The sequence below is a fragment of the Eulemur rufifrons genome, chromosome 16, assembly GCF_041146395.1.
Source record: "Eulemur rufifrons isolate Redbay chromosome 16, OSU_ERuf_1, whole genome shotgun sequence".
NCBI lineage: Eukaryota > Metazoa > Chordata > Mammalia > Primates > Lemuridae > Eulemur > Eulemur rufifrons.
This window is the reverse complement of record NC_090998.1, coordinates 76,489,625-76,512,851: the sequence shown is the minus strand read 5'-3', so window position 1 is coordinate 76,512,851 and position 23,227 is coordinate 76,489,625. Positions and strand designations below refer to the sequence as shown.

The window sequence follows — 23,227 nt, the reverse complement described above, 5'->3', positions numbered from 1 at the left end:
ATAAAAAATTTTGACCTATGTTAAATGTTTTTTTTCCCATCTTTCCGAAAGTAACAACGTGAAGAGGGAAGGTATTTACATTCTTTTTGGCAAATGTAAAACACAGTTTGCTTCTTCCAGGGTGTGAATTTATTGGTAATGTCCCTCGCTGTAACACTAATGCATAAATGATCTTTTTTATTCCAGCCAACCCAAAATGTTTTTAAGCAAAATGAATGATTTGGAAGTCAATTTTTAAACCTTGGGCATCCTAAAAGGTTTTTTGAGGTTTTCTAAAAGAAATATGATTCTTTACATTTTATTATTTTCCTCTTTCCCTTCCTGGATGCTACCTTATGGTAGCTGCCATGTTTTAAATATTGACAAGATAAGATAGTTTTCTGTTTATATCAGCAGTCGTCTGTCTGTGAAATATGGACCAATCAGAATGCTGGATTTCCTTTCTCAGCGATCCATCAGGTTCATAATGTAAGGTTACAAATGGTTATTTTCTCCTCCTGAATTTGCGCTTTGTGATGTGTTGCAAAGTGTTGTCAACAGCTATAGGTACTGTGTCCTGGCAATGCAGAAATTTGTAATGTCTCTTGATTCCTGAGATTCTTTGTCTATTATACTTCATTTACTGTGCCTCGTGACTAGTTGATGTGCAAACGTTGTTCTAAAATGAGAAACATATTTGGTTTTAAAGTCTACAGTTAAAATCTGTCCCATGTGAGTTTTGATTTTCATTTCAGGCATCTGTGTTAACTTGCTTTTACAGGAAAAAGGAAAAGGGTAAATTGATATCGATATATATAAAATAATATGTACATATCAGTGTTATTCTTCCCCATTTTGTACTTCTTCATGTCCATGGGCTACTCAACCTTTTGTGTCTAATGGTTCTCAAAGATTCATGCGCTTTACTTGTGAGAAATATTTGAGTATGATTTGCATGATATTCTGTATACATTTTATGCAAATGTGGGAGGAAGCTAAGCGGGAGAGGCACTGTTACAGCTACAAAGTGGTTCTCAGCCTTTTTCCATTTGACAATACTGAATTGATGTTTGCAACGTGTGTGAAATTGTGACCCATTTTACTCTGAGCTGCTTAATACTCAAATGTTCACATTTCACCTTTGCATATTTTAGCAAAAATCCCTTTCATTTGGAAAGTAAACATTTAAATGTTTGGGTTTTTTATGTCTCCTATTTCGAAAGACAGTTCTATTTTCACATCCTGTTAAATTTTCCCCATTGGCCAACCTGCTGTCTGAGAGGTGGAGACGTTTGGTTGAGAATCACTGAGCAGACTTCTCGGGGTGGCATGTGGAGGGGCGTCTCACGGGCGTTGTTGTGAAGTGCCTTTTGGGATGATGCTGCATCAGCCACATCCGTCCTCCTATGCATGGGACTTTTGGCTCTGAGGACTGTGGTGTCTATACATTGCCTGGTGCTGGTGCTCACATGGTCTAGCAGTTCCTCCTGAACCCATAAATGCTAACCAAAGCTTCTATGTGTTCAGAAGTGGCCATCTCTGCTCTTTATCCTCAAAAGGAAAAAATTCAGATAACCAACTGCATTTGACCAAACTAGCATTCTTTATTCTTGAAGATTTTTTAAAAGAACAACTGCAGCATCCTGCTTTCAGATGTGTGTGAGTGTTTGTAGGAGGCCCTTTCTTTACATTCACATCCAAATATATGTATACATGTTTATAAACATAGAGCTGTATGTAGCATTCTTCAATGCCTTAGAGGTTTCCGAGTGTAAATGTTATCACGTTTATCTTATGTATGTTTGGGTAGCCCATCTCTGAAATTTGTCAGAATTATTGAAAATAAAACCTTAAAGTAACAGTTGTCATTTAAAACCATTTTAGTTTTTTGTTAAGTGTTCTGCAGAAATAGAGAATAATGTTTGTTAATACTCAGATCTAAATTTACAAGCAGGTGGGTAGGAGAAGTTCCTAGTAGAAAAGATTTAAAAGCTTCTATTTAAAAAATCAATTAAATCCTAATTTTCAAAAAATTTTGAAAGAATAATACAAGGCTTGGAAAATACCATGCCTTTCTGTTAATGTTAGAAAGCTAAGTCATAATCGTGGCTTCTAATTATTTACTGACGTCCTTGGGAAACTTTTTTCTCAAGAAGAAAATAAGAATATAAAGAATGTTTTTCCTTTTTTATCCTCAGAGCATATAGAATAGGTAATATTCAGCTTCCCTTTGGGGGAGAGACAGTACATTGTATGATCTATTTTAGAGTTTGCCTTAGGTGTCTTGTGTGTGTGACCTAAAAACTTGCAGCTATTTGCCACCTTTTGAAATAATGCAAAGTTTAAAAGCTGCATTTTAGAATCTGCCATCCAGTTGAGATTTTATGAATTTCTTTTATGTTTTATAGCTAAATTAAGTTAATGGTTTTAGATTTTTCAGCTGGTGGTATAATAGAATGCTTAATTTAATTACATTATATTAGATGTGGCCCAATTATAGCCCTTTAAACTCAGCCAGATTATGAATTTATAGTTGGCAGTTGCTAAATACCTGTTAAATAAAATCAACTCTCCATTTAAAATTCTAACCTCAAATTATGTTTTTCTTTTATGTTAGAAGGTTAGTTTTTATTTGCATTTGAAGAGATACTGAATGATGTAGATTTTCCTTTGTTTAATTGATGTCCTTTAGTGTGTTTATAAAAACCTGAAAAAGCCTTAAGGCATACATATAAAAAATAATAAATACCAAATAAGCGAGGTTTTTAAGCTATGACAAAATTCTTGAGATATTAAGATTATTCAAATAAATGAACCTAAAGGAAAGATTTTCTGTAAGTATTTAAAGCACTAAAGAAATAGCCTGAAGTCATTTATTAGGAGTGCCTTGAATCATTTTAATTTCTCACTGTCAGTAATAGTTTAAAATAGGACAGAATTATATACTAAACTTTTCCTACTACATCTAATTAAATATTCTTACATCATTGTTACCTATGTTTAGATCTACTTTTCATTAAAGAGAAGCTTTGATTATGGCTAGGCATGGTGGCTCACTCCCATAATCCCAGCACTCTGGGAGGCTGAGGTGGGAGGATTGCATGAGGCCAGGAATTTGAGACCAGGCTGGGCAATATAGCAAGACCCCATCTCTACAAAAAATAAAAAAATAAATTAGCCAGGTGTGGTGGTATGCACCTATAGTCTCAGTTACTCAGGAGGCTGAGGTGGGAGGATCATTTGAGCCCAGGAGTTCAAGGTTGCAGGGAGCTATGATCTGGGCCACCATACTCCAGTCTAGGTGACAGAATGGGACCCTGTCTCTTAAAAAAAAAAAAAAAAGGTAAGCTTTGATTATAAACCACGAACAGTTATTGAGGTAAAAGCTTCTTAGATCTGTTAGATTGTTATTTAATATTTAATAAGCATTTTTTTAAAGTGGGAAATTATTAAATTTAATTAAAAATTTTTGCCTAGGGAAATACACGTATTATGTAGACATGAATGTATTATTAAACAAGACCTAAAACTACACTTCAGGATTCAGAATTCTTTTATGTATGAGGCAAAAATCTTAATTTATTTTTTGGCCTCTTCTGCCACTGCATTTAGTAACTACTCTACCTAATTCCTCCATAGCTCATTCCTGCTGTAATTCAGCCTCCAGGAGGGTTGAGACCTAAGGCACCCTTGTTCTCTGAACTCTTTTGTTTTTACTGGCAGTCAACCAGGTAAAGCTGAATCCTAGCCAAGGGCCAAGGTCATACCTGTTCTTTACAGTAGTGTCATGTTAAGTCCAGTTGTTGGAGTCCATCCATTCCCATTAAATTAATTCCAAAGTGAAGTACCAACATCTACTGATTGTCTTCTAAATATTATTAGAACTAAGGTTAAAAAAAAAGAGAGAGCAAGAAGAAATTGACGAATTTCCAAGCAGAAAAGAAATTTATTTTTTTTATAAATTCAATCTTAAGAATACTTTTTCCTCTGTTTGAAAACGAATTTCTGGAAATAGCACTAAATATGACAAAACTCAGTGTCTCTTTCCAGAAAGATAGATGCAGTCTCTATCGAAAATTTTAAGATATTTGGACTGGAGCAATGTTTCAAGGCCACAAAGAAAATGAAGTAAGGATTATCTTTCTCTTCCCTGTAATTATCTCCTTCCATAGCACCCAGGGGAGGTCCTATCAAATCACTCTGGATTCAAAGCAGGTGCTTAGTGATTTCTGGACAAAGTGGAGTTGTAGGAGAGCAGATGATGGTGCTGTCTAAGCAGAGTTAAAGGGATGTGCCACGAATTTCTTTAAGTGGTGATCGAATAAGAGATCTCAGTGATTTCCACACTGAGGTTGTATGTGCCGGGGCTTGTTATTCCCTAAATGGCTGCTACAACTTATGTGGATGATGTAAATATTTGGATCAGCATTTGGCTGTAATTCTGGCTTTCAATGTATGGAACTCACATTGAAGTTTAATTATAAAAGTGTGTGAGTTAATTGAACAGTTAGAGAATGAGTTTGCCTATGACTTGCATGCTTAATGTACTAACACGTGAAAATGGCCCCATAACCCCAGCTTTACCCCACCCATACCCTCCCCCAGCCCTATTCCCGGCCCTGCCCTGCAACCCACGGTGTCCCCAGCTCATGCCATGTTCGGACTCTTTTGAAAACTGCCTGTTGAGCTTGGCCAAGGTACACCTCTGCTAAATGATAGAGGGCTAACATGAAGATCTGATGCTTGGTTTGCGTTGTCACATCAGCAGACACTGGATTGAAGGATCTTTTGAAGTCAACCAGATCCTCCTTTTGTATCATTCCACGGAGTTGCGTGCCAACTTGTTGTTCCGTTAACAGTGTTACCTGTGACTTAAATGTACAATACCTGTTTGCTATGTTGTTGTTGCTTTATCGAGGGAGGGGGAGAAGGGGGGAAAAGGGGGGAGATTAGAAGATGATTTGCTAGATTTGGGTAGAGGTTTTATTTAAGAACCCATAGTTGCATGTTTCCAGAATTTAAAGCTATTATCACTTAAAGTTTATATTACACTGCACTTCAAAATAATATTGAAATTCACATATCCCACATTTTGAATTTTATACTAGTTTTTTGAGAGCAAATCATAGCCAGTTGAAATAAAGACTGGAGAGATAACAAAGGTCAAGACATTTGAGAGTGAAGGAACAGAAAAAATGAAAATATGAAGCCAGAGAAAAACTTAATCCTAAAATTAGTTACAGTCGGTTATTGCTTTTACAAAATAAAAACTCTTATAAATATAAAGAGAATAACTCAGGAATGAGTCAGGGATGGGTCATAAAACAGACAAAAATGCTAAAAATATTACAGGTAAAGTCTTAACAATAGCAACAGGCAGGGAATAGGGGATCAAGCAATATACAATTAAGTTGGCAACTAGAACAAAACTAGCAAGGGTCGTAGCTCAGAACAGGGTGTGAGAGAAGCACAGGGCAGTTCCGACTGGCCACCCACTACAATGGGAAGCTAAGAAACAGCGTGATGCTAACTTTGCTCTTCCTGCAATTGAAAGCGACCCAACTCAAGGAGAAAAGCTTCAGGCTCTCTACTGCTATGAAAAATCCTGTGCATTACTGAAGTCCTCTAGATAGGACTTTCTACTATTGGCAGCTGCCTCCTGCTGCACCTAATGTAAGTGCAAACCGCACCGAGAACATTGGAATGCTCGTCTTCTTCCCCAACACACACAGCTTATTTAAACCCTTCCTGGAGAATTATGGTTTTTAATCTTTTGGGGTTTCTAAATCCTTTCAAAGATTTTAATAAAATCTATGGACTCCCTTTCCCTTCCAAAACATACATCCAAACTTTTGCCTTCTTGTCCTAGACTCCTTGAAATCCTTTTTAAGAAATCCTACAGTATGTCAACCCATTTGCTAGTACTTGCTCTCTAACCAAAATTTTACTTGGTTTTGGAGTTCTTGGTTTTGTACTCCTCTAACTCCTTAAAAGCAGTTTCTCATAAGTCTATATAAGATCAGCCAAAGCTAGGTTATAAAAGAGTGGCTTTGGAGATCTGCCTGTTATCTAGTTTTAGTTATGTCCATTTGAGAAGTAAGAACTGAATTTTGAAAACTTAGCATCTTTACCATGGAAAAGGGTAAGAACTATCCCATGTATAATATGTAAACCAGAGTAGAGCCCAGAAAAGACCTGCTGACACAGGCCTTTGACTTTATAGACACTCACACTTTATAGGCATAAAACAAATTGAGGCTAACCTCATGGAAAGTGATAAATGATGAGATGTCCTTCTATTTTAGATCTGTATTATGGGAATATATACGATACACGATCATCTGTAAATGTGCTTGTGTTTATGAGTCAGAATTCTCAAGTACATGCATATGCACATAAGATCAAACTTGGCATTCAGATGTTTAGTCTTCATTGGTGCTTTAGGTTTTCTGAGGAAGGTAGCTGAATACATCCAAGACAATCACAGTGGCATTGAATCAATACAATTGAATTCAGATGAGAGAAACTAGTTGTCACCCATTAGTAAATTTTTCTTTCAAAATTTTGTTTAGTATCATGCTTATAGCACCATTTTTCCAGAAATTTAAATTATGGAAAGTGCATGGTACATGTCACATTTGGGAACTGAAATTTATAGAACTATGCATTCTGAATGTAAAAGCAATTCAAACTAAAAATTTCAGTGAAGCTTAAAAAAATTCTTTTAAAGATTATGTGTTCTCTGTTGTAATGAGAAATTATGAATTAGTAAATCATTTATTAATATCTTCAAGTTTTATTTTAAAATTACCTAGCTTAGGGTGTCATTGTAAGCATGGAATAATTGAACTTCTTCACCACCTCAAAAATTAACTCAGCTTTGGGAAATCTGATGCTAATACACATAAAAACATAATAACCAGTGAAAGTGTTTATATATATAAAATACACTCAAATGCATTTGCATAGTTACAGCACACATGTATGAGTTGAACTCAGGGTAGATACTGGGAATGAACTTGGCTTACTGCTCATATTGCCTCTAGAATAAATGTCATTTTCAGACAGGAGACTGGGGAGAACCTTCCATTACCTTGCGACCTCCAAACGAAGCCACAGCCTCAACTCCAGTACAGTACTGGCAGCATCACCCAGAAAAGCTCATCTTCCAATCGTGTGATTACAAAGCTTTTGTAAGTTACCCTGAATTCAGTATTTGAGTACAAGTGGGGATAGAGGATGTGTTTTGGGTTTCTTTACGTTTATATTGAAAATATACCAAAATGTCCTTCACTGAAATTCCCAAAGTATTTTCCTCTTCACTTTCCCTTTCCTTCCAAGAGCAAGTTCAAATGACTAGAGCCTTAAAATGCTTTTAATCTTAGGAGCTTAAGGCCTGTTTTGCCTTATTCTTACATAGTTGTGTATTTTAAAAGACGTGATAAAGCACGATCTTAAAATGGAAATGAGGGTGAATATAGCACATTATATACATCTCCACTCACTCACTAAACATCAGGTCTCAAAACATTGGGTCTACCACTTTATATAAATACCAGATTCTTTCCATTGTCATCAGTAGGATTATCCTGGTTTGCATTCTTTGTTGTTTTTTAGAGGAGCACGAATAGTTACACTTAGCTTAGAATTGTGAATAATATGAACAGGTGAATGTTCAGAATCTACTGTAGGCTTTGGGTCAGGTGGTGGTTGTCATGACTACAGCAGAAAAAGTGGCTGAACCCTCAGCAACTCATTGAAACTGCCTCTCTTGAAAAGAAATGTCTCAATTAGGGGGAACTTTCCTGATTACTTAAAAGATAAGGATTTCACCAAAGGATAATAAATGTCACCTTAATTTGATTAAGATGTGGGCATTATGGTGATCTCATAGCACATAGCCTTTTTTTTACTTTGTGCTTTCAGCTACTCTTTTACTATTTCCTTATCTTGCAGCATTGGATTTATTTCAATACTATTGCCCAAAAACTGTAGGGTTGAAATGCTTCCTTCCTCCAAAACTCAAACCCCAAATCCCTGAGCCTTTCTGAACATGCATTTCTTCAAAGCCCTGACCACACCTCTGCTGTTGTGCCTTTGGGTGCACATGCCCTGCAAGTCAGGGGCTTCCCTGGGCTGAGACTGGTGATGCCCACTGCCACTTCTGCAGAGTCCTGGGATGTTTGCCAGTTATGTCAGGGACTGTCCTTCAAATCTCTTCTAAAATAATTATTTTAATTCACTTTTTAAAAAGACGTATAGAGCTTTTTTTATGGAAGGGCAATTAAGGAGGGGGAAAAAGTGACATAGCGAAGGAACCCTATGGAAGCTTCATAAGGTTGAAGAGGAGTCAATGGACAGAAAGGCAAAACAGACATTTGTCCCCAGCTGGGAGCTGGAGTGTGAGTAGCGTTTTGTAGCAGGGTGGTACAGTACTGGATCCGATCTAACAGCAAGGTGGTGGGTAATTCCTGGGAGGAGACTTTCTCGTCCTTCTTTAGTCTCCATCCGACTCTCCAAGTGTCACTTTGCACCAGGGACTCAGCTCTCTCCCCTGAGAAACAACTGAGAATGACACTTTCCCTCCCCGCACCCTCCCATCCCCTTCTCAGGTGGATCAACCATAGGGCACACAGCTGTGAATGAAAATGGTCCAAAACTGCATCTCCGCCTAAGAACAGCCTAACGTTAATTACCTATGCAGCAGAATAAGCCCAAATGGGGGACATGTTGCTTAGCTTCTCAGCTGTCTCGTACAACCCTGTAATTACATAGAAAGTAGTGTGATTTATTTTTGCAGACATTGCTGCCTCAAAAAAGGGGAAAACATTTTTAGATGCCCCCATTTTGCAGTTAAATATGATTTGAAAGATGGCATCTTTAGAAGATGCTGCAGTTTGATTATAAAGAGCAATTACAGCCCCCAGAACTTATGGTTAATTCTGCTGCATTCTCCCTATGAATGCATTTATTTGTTAGGATTAGTTACTGTTAGTTTTCAAAAGTTATGCAACAACTTACCGCCAGGAAACCTAGCAAGTAATACTTCCACAGTTTGTTTTAAAATCATTACTCATACTCTCTTTTTCATAAATCATTGAATTTGTCTTTTGTGTGTGTGTGTGTGTGTGTGTGTGTTTTAGTATTTAGGTTCTATGCTGATAAAAGAACTTAGGGGAACAGAATCAACCCAAGATGCTTGTGCAAAAATGCGGGTAAGTTTGCCAAACTATTTTATTTCTAGTAGCTGAAATACTAAATACTGGGTATGGATACAAATTGCCACCTTTCAAATTACTATTTTCTTCATCTGTTGGTCTGCTGAATCACATTGGTGTTACATAAAAAGGTGTTTTGACTTTGTGCATGTTTGTGCTTGAGCTTATCTCCCTGTAGTTTGACTTAATGTATATTTGCTATATTTATACCACAGTACATTTGCTCTTAATTATTTTTAAAGATTTAAAATTAATTTTATGTATGTAGATATTAATCATTCTCCAGATTAGGAGAAAAATGATCTTTAGTTTATTACCAGAAAATATTTTAAGTACCCAGTTGACAGTCTGAGAACATTTACTGAAAAACCACTAATTAACTAAAAATTATCAAAAGCAGAAGTATTGGGAGCGTATTATATAAAGCTAATATTCTTTATGAGATTTCTTGATTATTAGGTTTTTTCAAAATATAAGAAAAACATTCTGAGTGGAATGAACCATTTAAGGACAAGTGTTGACAAAAAAAATGGCAACTCCAAATGTCTGTGATTAGGTGGCTACTGGATTCCTAGTAGTCTATTTTAGCCAAAGCAAATGTCACTCATAGTGTAGATTCACTTGAGCTTTTCCTTTCGTGTCCCTTATTCTCGCTTCCTATGTAGCAGATGTACAGAGGATATGCTGATATCTGACTGATAGTACAAATCAAGAATATCATACTTACTCAATATGTAATAGCAACTAACCAAAGTCAGTTCATTAGCGAGTGAACCTTAACTTTTATTTGTGGCCCATATGTCTCATCATTTATTTGTATGAGCAGCTTTTGGTGTAAAATATTTAAAAGCATGTAATTACGCTGTTAAGAGTGATGGAGGTAAACATGAAATATCCATTGCTTGTGGAAAGCTAAATATGTGTGAATCTGCGTGCAATTGAAACATTGGTATGTAATCGCTAATTTAATATTTTGGACAATTCAATAGCAAAAATACTGAGAGTCTATTCGATGTAGAGTTATACAGTGCTTAAATTGTCAGTATCAGTGAACTTTTATCCTAGGTACTGTGTTTAGATGAAAAAAACCCTGATATGTGTCAGAAACTCTAAGTTCTAGTTCTGCTGCTGCTTATTTGCCTTGAGTCACTTTTTATTCATAATAATAATATGGTAGCTGCTACCATTTTCTGAGTAATGACAATGCACCCCAGTACAGTTATTATCCCCATTTTACAGATGAAGAAACTGAGGCTTAGAGAGGTTAAATAACTTACTCAAGGACACAAAGGGAATAATTTGCCAACCTGGCACTGGAACTCAGGTCTGTCTGGTTCCAAAGCCCAAGATTTTAACCACTACATTCCCCTGCTCCTCCTGAGCCTCTGTTTCCTTACTTAGAACATGAGAACATTGGACTAGATACACTTTAGAGTTCTTCTTGGTTTTATAATTCTGGGAACCTGGTATTCTAAATATTTATCTGACCTAACTTGTATCACCAATGAACAAGAAGAAAATGGGAACGTTTTTAATCATCAAGCCTCATAATAATTGTATACATATTCATGAACATGTCTAAGAAATTAATTTGGCATCTCTGGTTTAATATTATTAACTAAATTACCTGAGTCCAGCTACTTCAGTGTTGTAATCAGCATAAATGTTGCCTAGTGCATGTAGCACCATTTAAAATACACCAGATCTGTGATTTGAATTTCAGTCAATTTCTCGAAATTGAGTGGATCTAAAATTGCATCCAGATAGCAATAGAAAAGCCATTTTAATAGTCTCAGTAGAGAATAATTTAGTTAAATACTTGCCTGTTGCTTAAAATGAAACAGGAAAAAAACGTATATTTAGAAGCTATTCTTCTGTTTGGGGGGGGCATTTTTCTGGTTTGCTTCCCTTGGTGTTTATTTTAAGTAGTTTACATGAAAATAGAAACATTATTGCTTCTTAGACTATCATAAACCCTTATTTCCCATCTTGATTAAATAAATCTCAGTCCTCGATATAGTAGCTAAAGCTACATTCACTGTGTTCACCAGAGCCTTTCAAAACCAGAAGTGTAGGTTTGATCTGTTATCTGAGGCTACTGTTTTGCGAATTAGAACTTTCACCAACTAAAGGTGGTGTGGATCTCAACTTGCAGTTAATTTTCAGTTTGAACCCAAGGTTGCTGTTTTCTCTGTTTTCGACATGGTAGCATTTCAGCCAAAAGTCCCAGTGTAATCAAGTCTCCCCATGGGTAAAACCTTAGGACACAAATGACCTTAAAAGTTGATATACATAACCTAAACTTTTGTACTCCCAAAATAAGCTGAAATTAAAAAAACAGTTGACATACAGTAATATTAATAGGCCAGAGTATTGAAGATTAAAACTTTACCTAGTTTACTCTTTTAATTGAAAAAAAGAAATTTTCAGTTCAACAGTATGCATTTTAGCCACAATTAAAATTTTATGTGCATTAGTTCATTCAGTCCATGAAATAGGTATTGCTATTGTCTCCACTTCACATATGGGGAAACAAAGGCCAAGAGAAATTAAATAACTTGGTCACACAGGAAGCTGGTGTGGAGCCAGGATTTGAACCCAGGAAGTCTGCTCCAACACCCACCCTGTGAATCCCCAGGCTGGACCACCTCTCTAATGTGTCTGCAGGAACACTTATTGTCCTGGGTTTTAAAATAGCTGCCAAGGTGGGTAATTTATGTTTTTAAGGAATAACTTTAGGGACCCTCAAAGAGTCTATAAGATTAGTACTGGCTAAATTAAACCATTTCGGTACAGATACTATTCAGGTGTAGTAATTGGGGTACATTCCAATGTGTTAAACTAAAATTTCCAAAGAGTTTTTATTGCATCCTTAGCAATTATAAAATGTTTTATTCAGAGCACTTATTATAACACGTTGACTTTTGCCCTAACAGAAATTAAATAGTTTTCCCTCTCCTGAGAAACATGTGGAGTGTTTGGTAAAACCCGTTCAGTCATCTGAGGTCCTCTCCAGTTCTGAAATAAAGATAATTGTATGCTAATTTCCTGGGGTTTTATTAAATACGCACATTATTTCAACTAAAAATATGCCATAATGCCATATGTTAGGTGACAGTTTCATTCACTTTGTTCTGCAGTACGAAATCATTTCTGTCTTTGTTTGCTCAGGTTCACCAGCCTTTTCCCCCTTCTAACTGTCTTAAGATTTTTTTTAATAATAGACTTTATTTTTAGTAGGCGTTTTTTAGAGCAGAAAAATTGAGCAGAGGGTCCAGAGATGTCCTGTATACCCCCTGCCCCCACACGTGCACAGCCTCCCTCAGTACCAGTGTCCCCCTCAGAGTGGGGCAGTTGCTACCACTGATGAACCCACACTCACACATCGTCACCCGGAGTCCACAGCTGACACTAGGCTTCACGTGGGGGGTGAACATTCTGTGGGTTTGGACAAATTAATAAGGACCTGTGTCCACCATTATAGTATCACACAGAGTAGTTTCACTCCCCTATAATCCTTTATTTTTTAGAGCAGTTTTCAGTTTACAGAAAAGTTGAGCATAAATTACAGAGTTCTTCATACCCTCCTTCTACCACGACCACCTTACAGTTTTCGTTATTAATATCTAGCATTAGTGTAGTCCCTTTGTCAGAATTACAAACCAATATTGAGACATTTTTATTAACTAAAGTCTGTGGTTTACATTAGAGCTCATTCTTTGGTACAGTGTTTGACAAATGCATAAAGTCATGTATCCACCATTACCATCATACAGACTAGTTTCATGCCCTAAAAAACCCCTGTGCTCTACTTTCTCCTCTCTAACCCCCTCAACCCTAGCAACCACTGATCTTTTTACTGCCTCCATAGTTGTGCCTTTTTCAGAACATCATATAATATGTAGACTTTTCAGACTGACATCTTGACTTAGCAACATGCATTTAAGGTGCCTCCATGTCTTTTCAGAGCTTGATAGCTCATTTCTTTTTCATGCTGCATAATATTCCATTGTCTGGATGTACCACAATTTATTTATCCATTCACCTATTGAAGGACATCTTGGTTGCTTCCCAGTTTTGGCAATTATGAATAGAGATGCTGTAAATATAAACATTTGTATGTCATCTTAAGATTTTTTTCCCCTGGATCTAAACCCTAAATAATTCACCTCTTAATATTATCTTCTGAATTGCACTTAGTGAAGAAGAATCAATAGAAATTTGCATTTCTATTGCAAATAAAAATTATCTCCTGATAATTTTTCATAAAGTTTCGATTTTATGCCTTATCTTCTGGAGTTGTCTTTAATAAAAGCCTGAAATTAGATCCACTTTGATATGGAAGCATACGTTTAGGTAGAATGAGTTCTATGAATTCCTTTGCTCCTTGATAGTACAGCTTAGCTGCTTATTTCCTTTACCGTGACAGCTTTATGGACCTTTCTATTTAAAATAGAAATCTAAAGACATATATTAGTAATGCGTGAAGAATTGTAAGAGACATCTATTTAATCTGAACATATTCATTTAGTGCTGCCTTTTATGTTACTGATTAGGTTTTCCCTGCCAGGAACTAAATCTGTGCTCAGGGACAGTCTTCGTTTCTGAAAGGATTCCTGAGGGGGAATGCATTAGCCCTGGGATGTTGAATATGATACTCCTGTACCCCGTGTATCCTGGAACCTTCCTTCTATCCTACCTCACATCACACTATGTAAACATCTTGTCACTCATACCCTGCCTTGAAGGGCGGTGACTAAATGTATTGTATCCCCAGCACCTGCTATATAAGAGCTATTAATACCTTACAAGGTTGTAATGGTTAATAAAAATAGTGCATGTAAAGTGCATAGGTCAGTAACAGCTAAAACATGTTGGCCTTTTCCTCCAGATGTTTGAAAAATGAGTAAATTCATGGATATATTTGCCTTGGATTATATCATTTGTTTTTCCCCAACTATAAAGTCAGTGTCCTGCTCATTATTCTGGTTTTCTATGTATATATGTTGAGAGTATCTAAAACCTTAAGAATCCTATACTTTTACTGCCAGTTTTTAAAGGCTATTGCCAAAAGGGAAAAAAAATGAAGGAAATGTAGATAGAGATGGAACATATAATTTTGCAGTTTTATAATTTGTGCCTAAATTGATTAGGAGTTTCTGCTTTTAAATAATATGTCCACAGGACTGAATTTTGTAAAGCAATAAATATGTTGTCTTGACTTTTCAGCAGGTTTATTTATTTGTTGGTTGGTAGTTGTTGTTGTTGTTGTTGTTGTTGTTGTGATATGAATAACTCCCACTTTGAAGATTCCAAGACATACAGTGTTTGGTCAAGTGAAGAACGTGTTCTGACTAGATGAGGTTCTTCTATTCAATTTGCCTCCTTAGGCTTATACATACCCCAGCCCCCAGCCCTGAATTTTGCCCCAGGGTTTAATTATCGCTAATACACAGTACTCCATCACTTCCCTAATTAAATACACCATTAGGAAACATCTGCTACTGTAAGAGGTAAGCCATTATATTCAATTCAATACTCTCTGCAATCTTACCTCCTCTAATCCCATAGTCGACAGTATTACTCACAGGTGTTTATGCTCAAAGAAATTTCTCTTAAAAAAAAAAAGGAAGAAAAATTGGATTATTTGTGTTTTTACTATTGAGTTGTTTGAGTTCCTTATGTAGTCTGGATATTAACTCTTTTGAGATATATAGTTTGCAAATATTTTCTCCCATTCTGTAGGTTGTCTCTTCACTCTGTTGATTGTTTCCTTTGCTGTGCAGAAGCTTTTTAGTTGGATGTAACCCCATTTGTCTATTTTTGCTTTTGTTGCCTATGCTTTTGGAGTCATATCTAAGAAATTCTTGCCCAGTCCAATGTCATGAAGTGTTTCCTGTATGCTTTGTTCTATTAGTTTCATAGCTTCAGGTCTTATATTTAAGCCTTTAATCCATTTTTAACTGACAAATAATCCAATTAAAAATAGGAAAAGGGCCTGAACAGACATTTCTCCAAAGAAGACTACAGATGACCAACAGATATATGAAAAAATGCTCAGCATTACTAATCATCAAGGAAAAGCAAATCAAAACCACAATGAGATATCACTTTACTCCATTTACAATGACCATTATCAAAAAGACAAATGATAACAAGCATTGGCAAGGATATATAGAAAAAAGGGAACCTTTGTATACTGTTGGTGGAAATGTGAATTAGTACAGCCATTATGGAAAACAGTATGGAGGTTCCTCAAAAAATAAAAAAATAGAACTACCATATGATCCAGCAGTCCCACTGCTGGATGTATATCCAAAGGAAATGAAATCAGTATGTCAAAGAGATATTTGCATTCTCATGTTTAATGCAGCACTATTCACAATAGCCAACATATGGAATCAATCTAAGTGTCCATCAAGGGATAAATGGATTAAAAATGTGGTGTATATATACATACAATGGCATAATTATTCAGCCATAAAAGAAATTAAATACTCTTATTTGTGAAAACCTGGATGAACCTGGAAGACATTGTTAAGTGAAAAAAGGCCAGACACAGAAAGACAAATGCTGCATGATCTTACTCATATGTGAAATCTAAAAAGTTGATATCGTATGAGTAGAGAATAAAATAGTTACCAGAGACAGGGAAGAGTTGGGGGCAGGAGGAAACAGGGAGAGACTGGTCAACGGGTGCAAAGTTACAAGTAGGTGGAATAGGTTCTGGTGTCCTAGTACATCATAGGCCTATTGTTAACAGTACTATATTTATATTTCAGAATAGCTAGAGGAGGATTTTGTATGCTCTGACTACAAAGAAATGAGAAACGTTTGAGGTGATGGATATGCTAATTACCTTGATGTGATCATTACACAATGTATATACGATGTATGAAAATATCACATTGTACCCCTTAAATATGTACAATTACTATGTCAATTAAAAATTTTAAAAAGCAAGTCATCCCTCCCCTAAGAAAAAGAAATATATGTTTTCAAGTAAGATGAGGTGGAAATCTGCCTTTCTGATGTAAGAAAGGAAATATTTTAAGATTATTTTTAAGTCAAGAATAAATAAATCTTTTAGTATATTTAAGTTTTGGAACCTTTATTTCCAAAGGGTCTAAGTAGTTTCATCATATTTCTCATTGAATCTATTTCCCTTAACTTGTATGATTTTTAAACTTTCAGTCTGAATGCACTTCTAAAGTATGAGTTTTCAAATATACAGATTTCCAAATAATAATCTGTGCCTTGGTTGAAGTATGAAGACTATCTTTTCTCTTTTCGTCTCTTTTCTGAGCATCCCTCCTCAGAGTAGCAGTAATAGCTAAAATGTGTTGATGTTTACTACATGAGAGGCACTAAATTATCTTGTGTAATGCTCAAAACAGCTCTACAAAGTAGGTGCTATATTAACATCCCCATTGTACAGATGAGGTAACTAAGGCAGAGAGAGGCTAAGTTCTTTGCCACACAGCCAAGAAAGGATGGAACTAAGCCAGGAATCCAAACATACCTTCCTGTGCTCTTATTTGCTACACTACCTACCTCTCCTTGCCTCCTGGAGGCAGGAGCTCATCAGTGGGTCCCTTCATAAATTAGGACGACCACACACACATCAGAAAAACACTCAGGTTGCACTTACAAGTGATAGATTCAAACATTCAATGTTTTTCTTAAAGCACTTTAACAATTGGCTTTCTTACCTAAAATAAAAAAAAAATTTAAACTTTATTTTGTTTCTTATTATAAAAGGAATACACATTTATTGTTACCTACTTTTAAAATAGATATACAGAAAGGAGAAATAAAAACAACTGTAATTTTACCACCCAGAAGTGCTAAATACCACCCTGTTACCATCTTGCTCTTGCATCATCCTCTGGACCCAATGATTTATGCATTTGTAGGCATTACTTTTCTGCTAAGAAAGGGAAATATTCCATAGTTGCTGTTTCATAATCTATTTTAAGCACAGTAATAAATTTTGAAACATTTTGTTCCAATAAATATTCATCCCCACTATTATATGTGGTAGATGATTACAATATTCCAATCAACTGTTTAACCAAATTTATTTAACCAATTCCCCTTGTTGGTCATTAGGCCATGTCCAATTTTTTTTCAAATTTTAACCAATACGATGGGTCACACCATTTACCTAAATCTTTTGCAATTGGTTTTATTATTTCCTTAGAATGAGCCACTAAATGGGGAATGGCTGGGTCAAAGGGCATACACACTGTGAAACTTTGGATACTTATTGCCAAGTTGCCTTCCAGAAAACTGGTTTCACTGGCACTCCCAGAAGCAGTCCATGAGCATGTTTTGATGTTTGCTTGTCTCACCTCTCAGAGGCATGTGCTTAATATCTGGGATGTGCTACTAGTTGAGGGAGAACCGGGGAACTTTCATGAGAAACCATACATCTCCAGCATGACACCTGATCTTATCAAGTCTATCTTATCAACATCTATTCTAAATGCAACTCTCTGATCTGTCTTTATGACCTGAACTTTTTATTTTATGTGAAGAATGATTTATACTTTCACAGTCCCTAAGAAACCAGGGAAGAATTAAATAATTCTCAGTAATTGCTCTCAAGACCAAGAGCTGTAGCAAAATGCTAACTAAGGATTTTTGGGAATCACTTGTCAAGCAGAGAACAGTGTGTTTTGATAAACTAGCTTCTTTCTGAATTAATGTAGGATGCAGTACAATAGAGTTTACATGCATAGCAGCAGAGAACAGTTCTGAAAGCGACTTTCAATCAAACTGATCGACCACGTTTTTGGAGCAGTAGTTCTCAAAGTGTGGCCCCCAGACATGCAGCATCTGCAGCGTATAGAAGCAGAGAGCACCGCTCTGTGCTGTGGCTGACTCCAGCCCGAGTGAGTGAGTTACCGGCGGTGTGCTTTGAATGGCCACCTGCCACTGTCTGTCCTTGTCAGAGGGTTTAAGTTAGGTTCCGTATACCCTTAGCTTTGGTACCAGAGTTCCTATGACCAGAAAAGCCCTTGAGAGGTCATTTAGCCTCATTTCCCAGCCAAAGGAGACATGCTCCTAAGTCATCAATGACAGATGAGAACCCAAACTATTTTTAAAGATGTGCAGAGGGAGACACTTCCCAGCTACCCCGAGTAATCGTTCTGCCCTCTCAGGAAGCCTTTCCTTCCTAATGCTTGCAATCTGAGCCAGTTTGCTGGTGCAGAAATGAAGAGCTAACCCTTGTCTCCTTGAAGCTGAAGGCTCACAGGATCTTTGAAGTTTTCTCCCCCCATCCCCTTGGAATCTCTTGGTGACCCTCTAATCACATCCATGGTTCTCCTCCAAGCTTTCCAAGGCCTCCGTGCTGGCTGTGGGCACCAGGGCTCTCTGAAAAGTTGGCTGAGTTCTCAGGGTGTTGAGAGGCTGTCACTGCGGTTCATCTTTGTAACACCAGCTTTGTGCGTGTATTCCTGTACATTAATTCATTGGCTTGTTCCTTTAACAATCATGGATTTCAGCAGCCATTAGATTGAGTCCTATGAAACTGCTGCTATTTACCCATGATTGACTTTAAAAATGGCAATTTCGTAAGGTTCCGTGTAAGACCATGTGCCGGTCATCCCCGGGGAGACGGATCAGGAAAGGAGTGGCAGGAGGAAAGCCATCTCATCAGCCTGGGAGGCAAGGAAGCCTGTCCCCAAAAAAGTAACCTTTAAACTGAGTTTCGAAGGGTGAGAGAGTTCCCTTCAAAGTGCTGATTCATGGTCTGCTTTTTCTCTCTTATAATCCCTGCAACCAGCTAGTTTCCCTGCATACAGAATCACCACAAGAATGCTTGCTTTGTGTATTTTTTAATCATTGGAAAGTCACTTAGGGCTACCAAACATAATTGCTTGATCCTATTTTAATTTACTTACTGAAATGGAATATAATAATTAAGCTTTGAAACTAAGGAAAATATTATATGGCAAAATTAATAGTTATGACTCAGGACTGAGTATCTAACTAGAAAGCATTCTCAGGGGAGCCGTGTGTAGGTTAAAAATGTAAGTCAGGGTCAGTAGACCATCTGGAAATCCCTTCCCCAGCCTGGGCTTCAGACACACCAGAAATGATCAGGGGACTGTGAGAATGATGGGCTGGTGACATTCTCCCCACGGACCGCCTGCCTCACTCTCTTCCCTGTCGCTGATGATGGGGCACGGATGATTCTTATGAGGAACATAAACTTCACTCCAGATGCAAACCAACATTATATCTCACAACTGAAGTGCACCGTGTCGTAAACCTCTCTGCTCCGTCACGCTCAGGGAGGTCATGCTCGTAGATCAGAGTCCTGCACTCTGAAAAGGCTATTTGCATCCTGTTCATTCTGCAGCCAGCAGTGAGGAACCGCTTGTTCTCAGGATGTGCTTTTAAGGCCATAATAAACACCAATGATGGTTTCTGACCTGATATCAAGCAGTTTATAGTTAATAACTAAAAAGGGGAAGAGACAAGATGATTATTTGTTTTTCTTGGTGAATTTTAAAACCCTTCCTTTATAAAAATGCTCTAGAAGCATTCAGTGACTTTACTTATTAAGAACAATGTTTCATCCAAGTCACAGCACCAATAAAAAAAAAAAGAATGATATTTCAGGTGGCCACCTCCAGATATGAAATTGTGATCCCTGGACTGTTCAATGGAATAATAAAGGAATAATCTTTATTTGGGAAATTGTGGACAAAATACAGTTGAATATCACTATAATGCTTTATGCAGGAGAGCAGGATGCTGTAAAGGGTAAGTGCATTTGGGGCATTACCCACGGGTATTCAGCTGCTTAGGCACTCAGAGATCTCCCTTACAAAGTAGTCTCTTCTGTAAAGGCAGCACTGAAGGGGAGGAAATTTGAGCACTTTGAGAAACCTCAGAAATTCCACAAAGAGCATGATGGCATAGGGAAAAGCAACTAGAAACAAAAGCAAACCATAACATAAGGTTTACCCTGAGCATTTTGCTGGGAAAATGGGCCTGAAGAAGAGAATTCTGTTTATACAAATAAGTAAGGCTTGAAATTTTAATATAAGCATATGGGAGTATTCATTACCCAGACAGCCAGCAAAGCTTGCAGATAGGTCACAGAAACCAATGTTGCCCGAGAGTGCGTGCTTTGTAACTCAAGCAGGGATGCTCAGGGTAGGCGCCTTCGTCCCTGGGAAGGAGAAAAACATGGTAGTCACAACACTGGAGAGAAAATAGGGAAGGTGGAACCCCGCCAGTGATTGGACTGAAGCCCTGTGCTCTTATTTCGCTATCTGTGAAGCCTTCGTGAAATGAAGTGGGCACTTCCTGGTAGACTCCCTGAAGACTCAGTATATTTGCCTTCCTTCTATGCATTTTCATTTTTCATTAAATTATGTATGAAAAGACCTCTTTGAACGCTCTGTCAAAGTACACCATCAGAAAATCCCCTGAAAAGAGGTTAGATTCTTACCTCTTGCAGAGTATAAATGCTTTAAAGGAGGAGCTTCACCTTAAAGACTTCCCACCCTCCTTTTGAACTCCGAGGCTGGCCAGGACCCCTCATCTTCTTGTCAAGGGACTGAGTGGGGACAGGAGTGCAGTTTGGGCTCCAGATTGGGACATGTCCCCATTGCCCCCCAACATTGCCATTCCTAGTAGGCCTGCACACAGCCTGCATCTTTGGCACCCCGGCACGGCCTTGAGTTAGGAGAGCAGGGATTCTTGGGACCCACAAAAGAAGAAGTGACCATCCTTTATCTTTTCTTTGTTTGGCATGGCTGAGCATCTGATGTGGAATCTTCTGGCAGGAATCACCCCCGATGTCTTCGTGTCAGCCTGACAGCTTGTGCCCGGACCTGCCCACTGCCCCAGCTCCCTTTCCCCAGCATTCTTTGCACAACTCACTGTGTTGTTTTCCTTTTCTGCCACCATTCTCCTGAAGGTCCTCTTTAAAAAATCAGCAACAAATTTTTCTTATTGCTAAAGCCAGGGATTTCACCCAGTAAACTCAATACAAGTAGCAGCTCTTGTGTGTGCCAGCCACTGGGGTAGGCACAGTGAGTTAGACATTTGTAGTCCTCTTGGCATTGGGCACTGTCCTGCCCTCTGAGCCATCTCCTCCTTGCCTTCTGTGATGCCGTGCTGTGGGCGTCTTCCAGCTCCATTTCTGGTTCCTTTGTTGGCACTGTTTCCACCCCACCCCTTAAGAATTCCTCTTCTCTGCAAGTGTGGTCCTCAACCCTCCTCTTGTTCACCATCTGAGCCAGCTCGTCTGCTCCCATCTCCTCGGCCACCCCTCTAGGTGGATAGATTTCCAGATCTGATTCTCATTTCTAATTTCCTACTGGATATTTCCACCTGCTTATCCAACTGAGCACATGCAAAAGCATCTCCGTTATGTCTTTGCAAAAACATGTTCCCCTCCAGTATTCCTGATCTTAGTTAATGGCTTCCTCATCAATGACATCCACCTTCCATCACCCATTCATCTTCCACAACAGGTCAGTCAATAGATCCTTCCTCATCGGCATTGTGGCTCCTTCTGTTCCCCAATGCCTCCACTTCAGCTCAGGTGCTCAGGGTCTCACCTTTGCATTTGCACAACAGCTTTCTGCCTGCCTGCATCCAGCCCCTGGATGTTCCAGTCCATCCCCCATACAGCCACTGGAACTATCTTTCTGTAACACGGATCTGATTGTGGATCCCCTACTTAAAAGCTTCTGATGTGTCCTAACCTGACAGAGTAAGTTAATATCTTCCAAACCTACTGAACCACTCTCATCTCCCACCAGTTACCCAAACCCACCATGTTACTTCTCATTTCTAGGCCTACATGTGTATGTATTGGTTCTGCTGCTAAAACAGCTTCTTTTGTCCTCTTTTGCCACCTGAAAGATTTACATTCATCCTTTAAGAGCCAGCTCAGTCACCCCTAGCAGGCAGTCAATGTGTGTTGAATGAATGAATGAAGATGTGCCCCACTCTGTCATGTACAGTGAGACTCTCCCGGTCGACTATTCTGGAGGCATTCGGTTCATCTCCCTCTTGTTCCATTTGTCCACATTGTATTGTAGCTGTTCCTCGTATGGGCCAGGCCAGTAGTGGCCATGGGCTGCTCATTGCCGCCTCTTCCCCTCCTGCTGCCCTGGCCAGCCAACATCATTCCTAGCCTGGCCCTCTTTCCCACTGAGCTCAGACACAGGCTCAGAATCTTTCTTAGCACTTCAGGCAGCCACTTTCAATAGACTGGTGTTTGCACACAATTTGAGGTCTGTTTGACATCCCCTGAACTAGACTCTGAGCTTTTCCAGTGGCAAGTACAGTGGGCCGCCTAAAATAAATCTGTTCAGTTCAGTTGCTGAACAAATGACAAATGGATTTTTTAATACTAAATAAAATGTTGGTGTTTTCATTTGAATGTTAGCTACATATTGTTTCACAGTACAGATAGATCTGTCCAGGAGAAGGTATTCATGGCAAGAGATAAGAGCGGTAATTTATTGAAATCCATTGTGATGCTTTGCAAAGAATTCTTCACACACACATTCAGTTGACCAAATGATTTCCTGGCTGCCCCAGCCCTCTCTCTGCAGAATTCAGCCACCGCTTTGCCTGCAAATTAACATACTGCATGAGATTTCTTCTAACCTTGCCTTTCATTAGCTTTGCACATTTTTAAAAAAGTGGTTGGAAAAAAGCATTAAAAAGATAAAAGTTTCTAACCTCATATTCCATTTTCATAATATCTCTTTTTGGCAATCACAAAAGAAAACTGACCAGTCTGGGTAATTTTAAAACTAGTTAGAAAGCACTTCGAGAGAGCTGCTTTTTTATATACTATATAAAACAATAAATATGAAATAATAACACTCTTCGTAATCCATTTTCTTTATCTTAGAAAAGGTACAGTAACTCTAGAAAAGATATTGTGTCAAAACAATTAAGAAAATGTGAAACACCCTTTCCATAGCTCAAGCGAAAGATACAATCTAAGTCTCATTATTGAGTTTAATGAGTTTCACTCACGC

General features: G+C 38.0%; 1 protein-coding gene across 45 annotated transcripts in view; it reads left to right on the top strand.

Moving 5' to 3' along the window:
* Positions 1 to 23,227, top strand: part of ANKS1B (ankyrin repeat and sterile alpha motif domain containing 1B) — a 967,677-nt gene that overhangs the window by 905,020 nt on the left and 39,430 nt on the right. For 25 of the 45 annotated variants that reach the window (XM_069490549.1, XM_069490550.1, XM_069490547.1 and 22 more), the window contains 2 exons: positions 7,044 to 7,172; positions 9,123 to 9,194. In XM_069490549.1, coding sequence (XP_069346650.1) covers positions 7,044 to 7,172; positions 9,123 to 9,194 — 201 coding nt within the window. Of the gene's footprint in view, positions 1 to 393; positions 469 to 7,043; positions 7,173 to 9,122; positions 9,195 to 23,227 lie in introns of all 45 variants that reach the window. The other 20 variants (XM_069490553.1, XM_069490545.1, XM_069490556.1 and 17 more) reach the window with 2 other exon arrangements.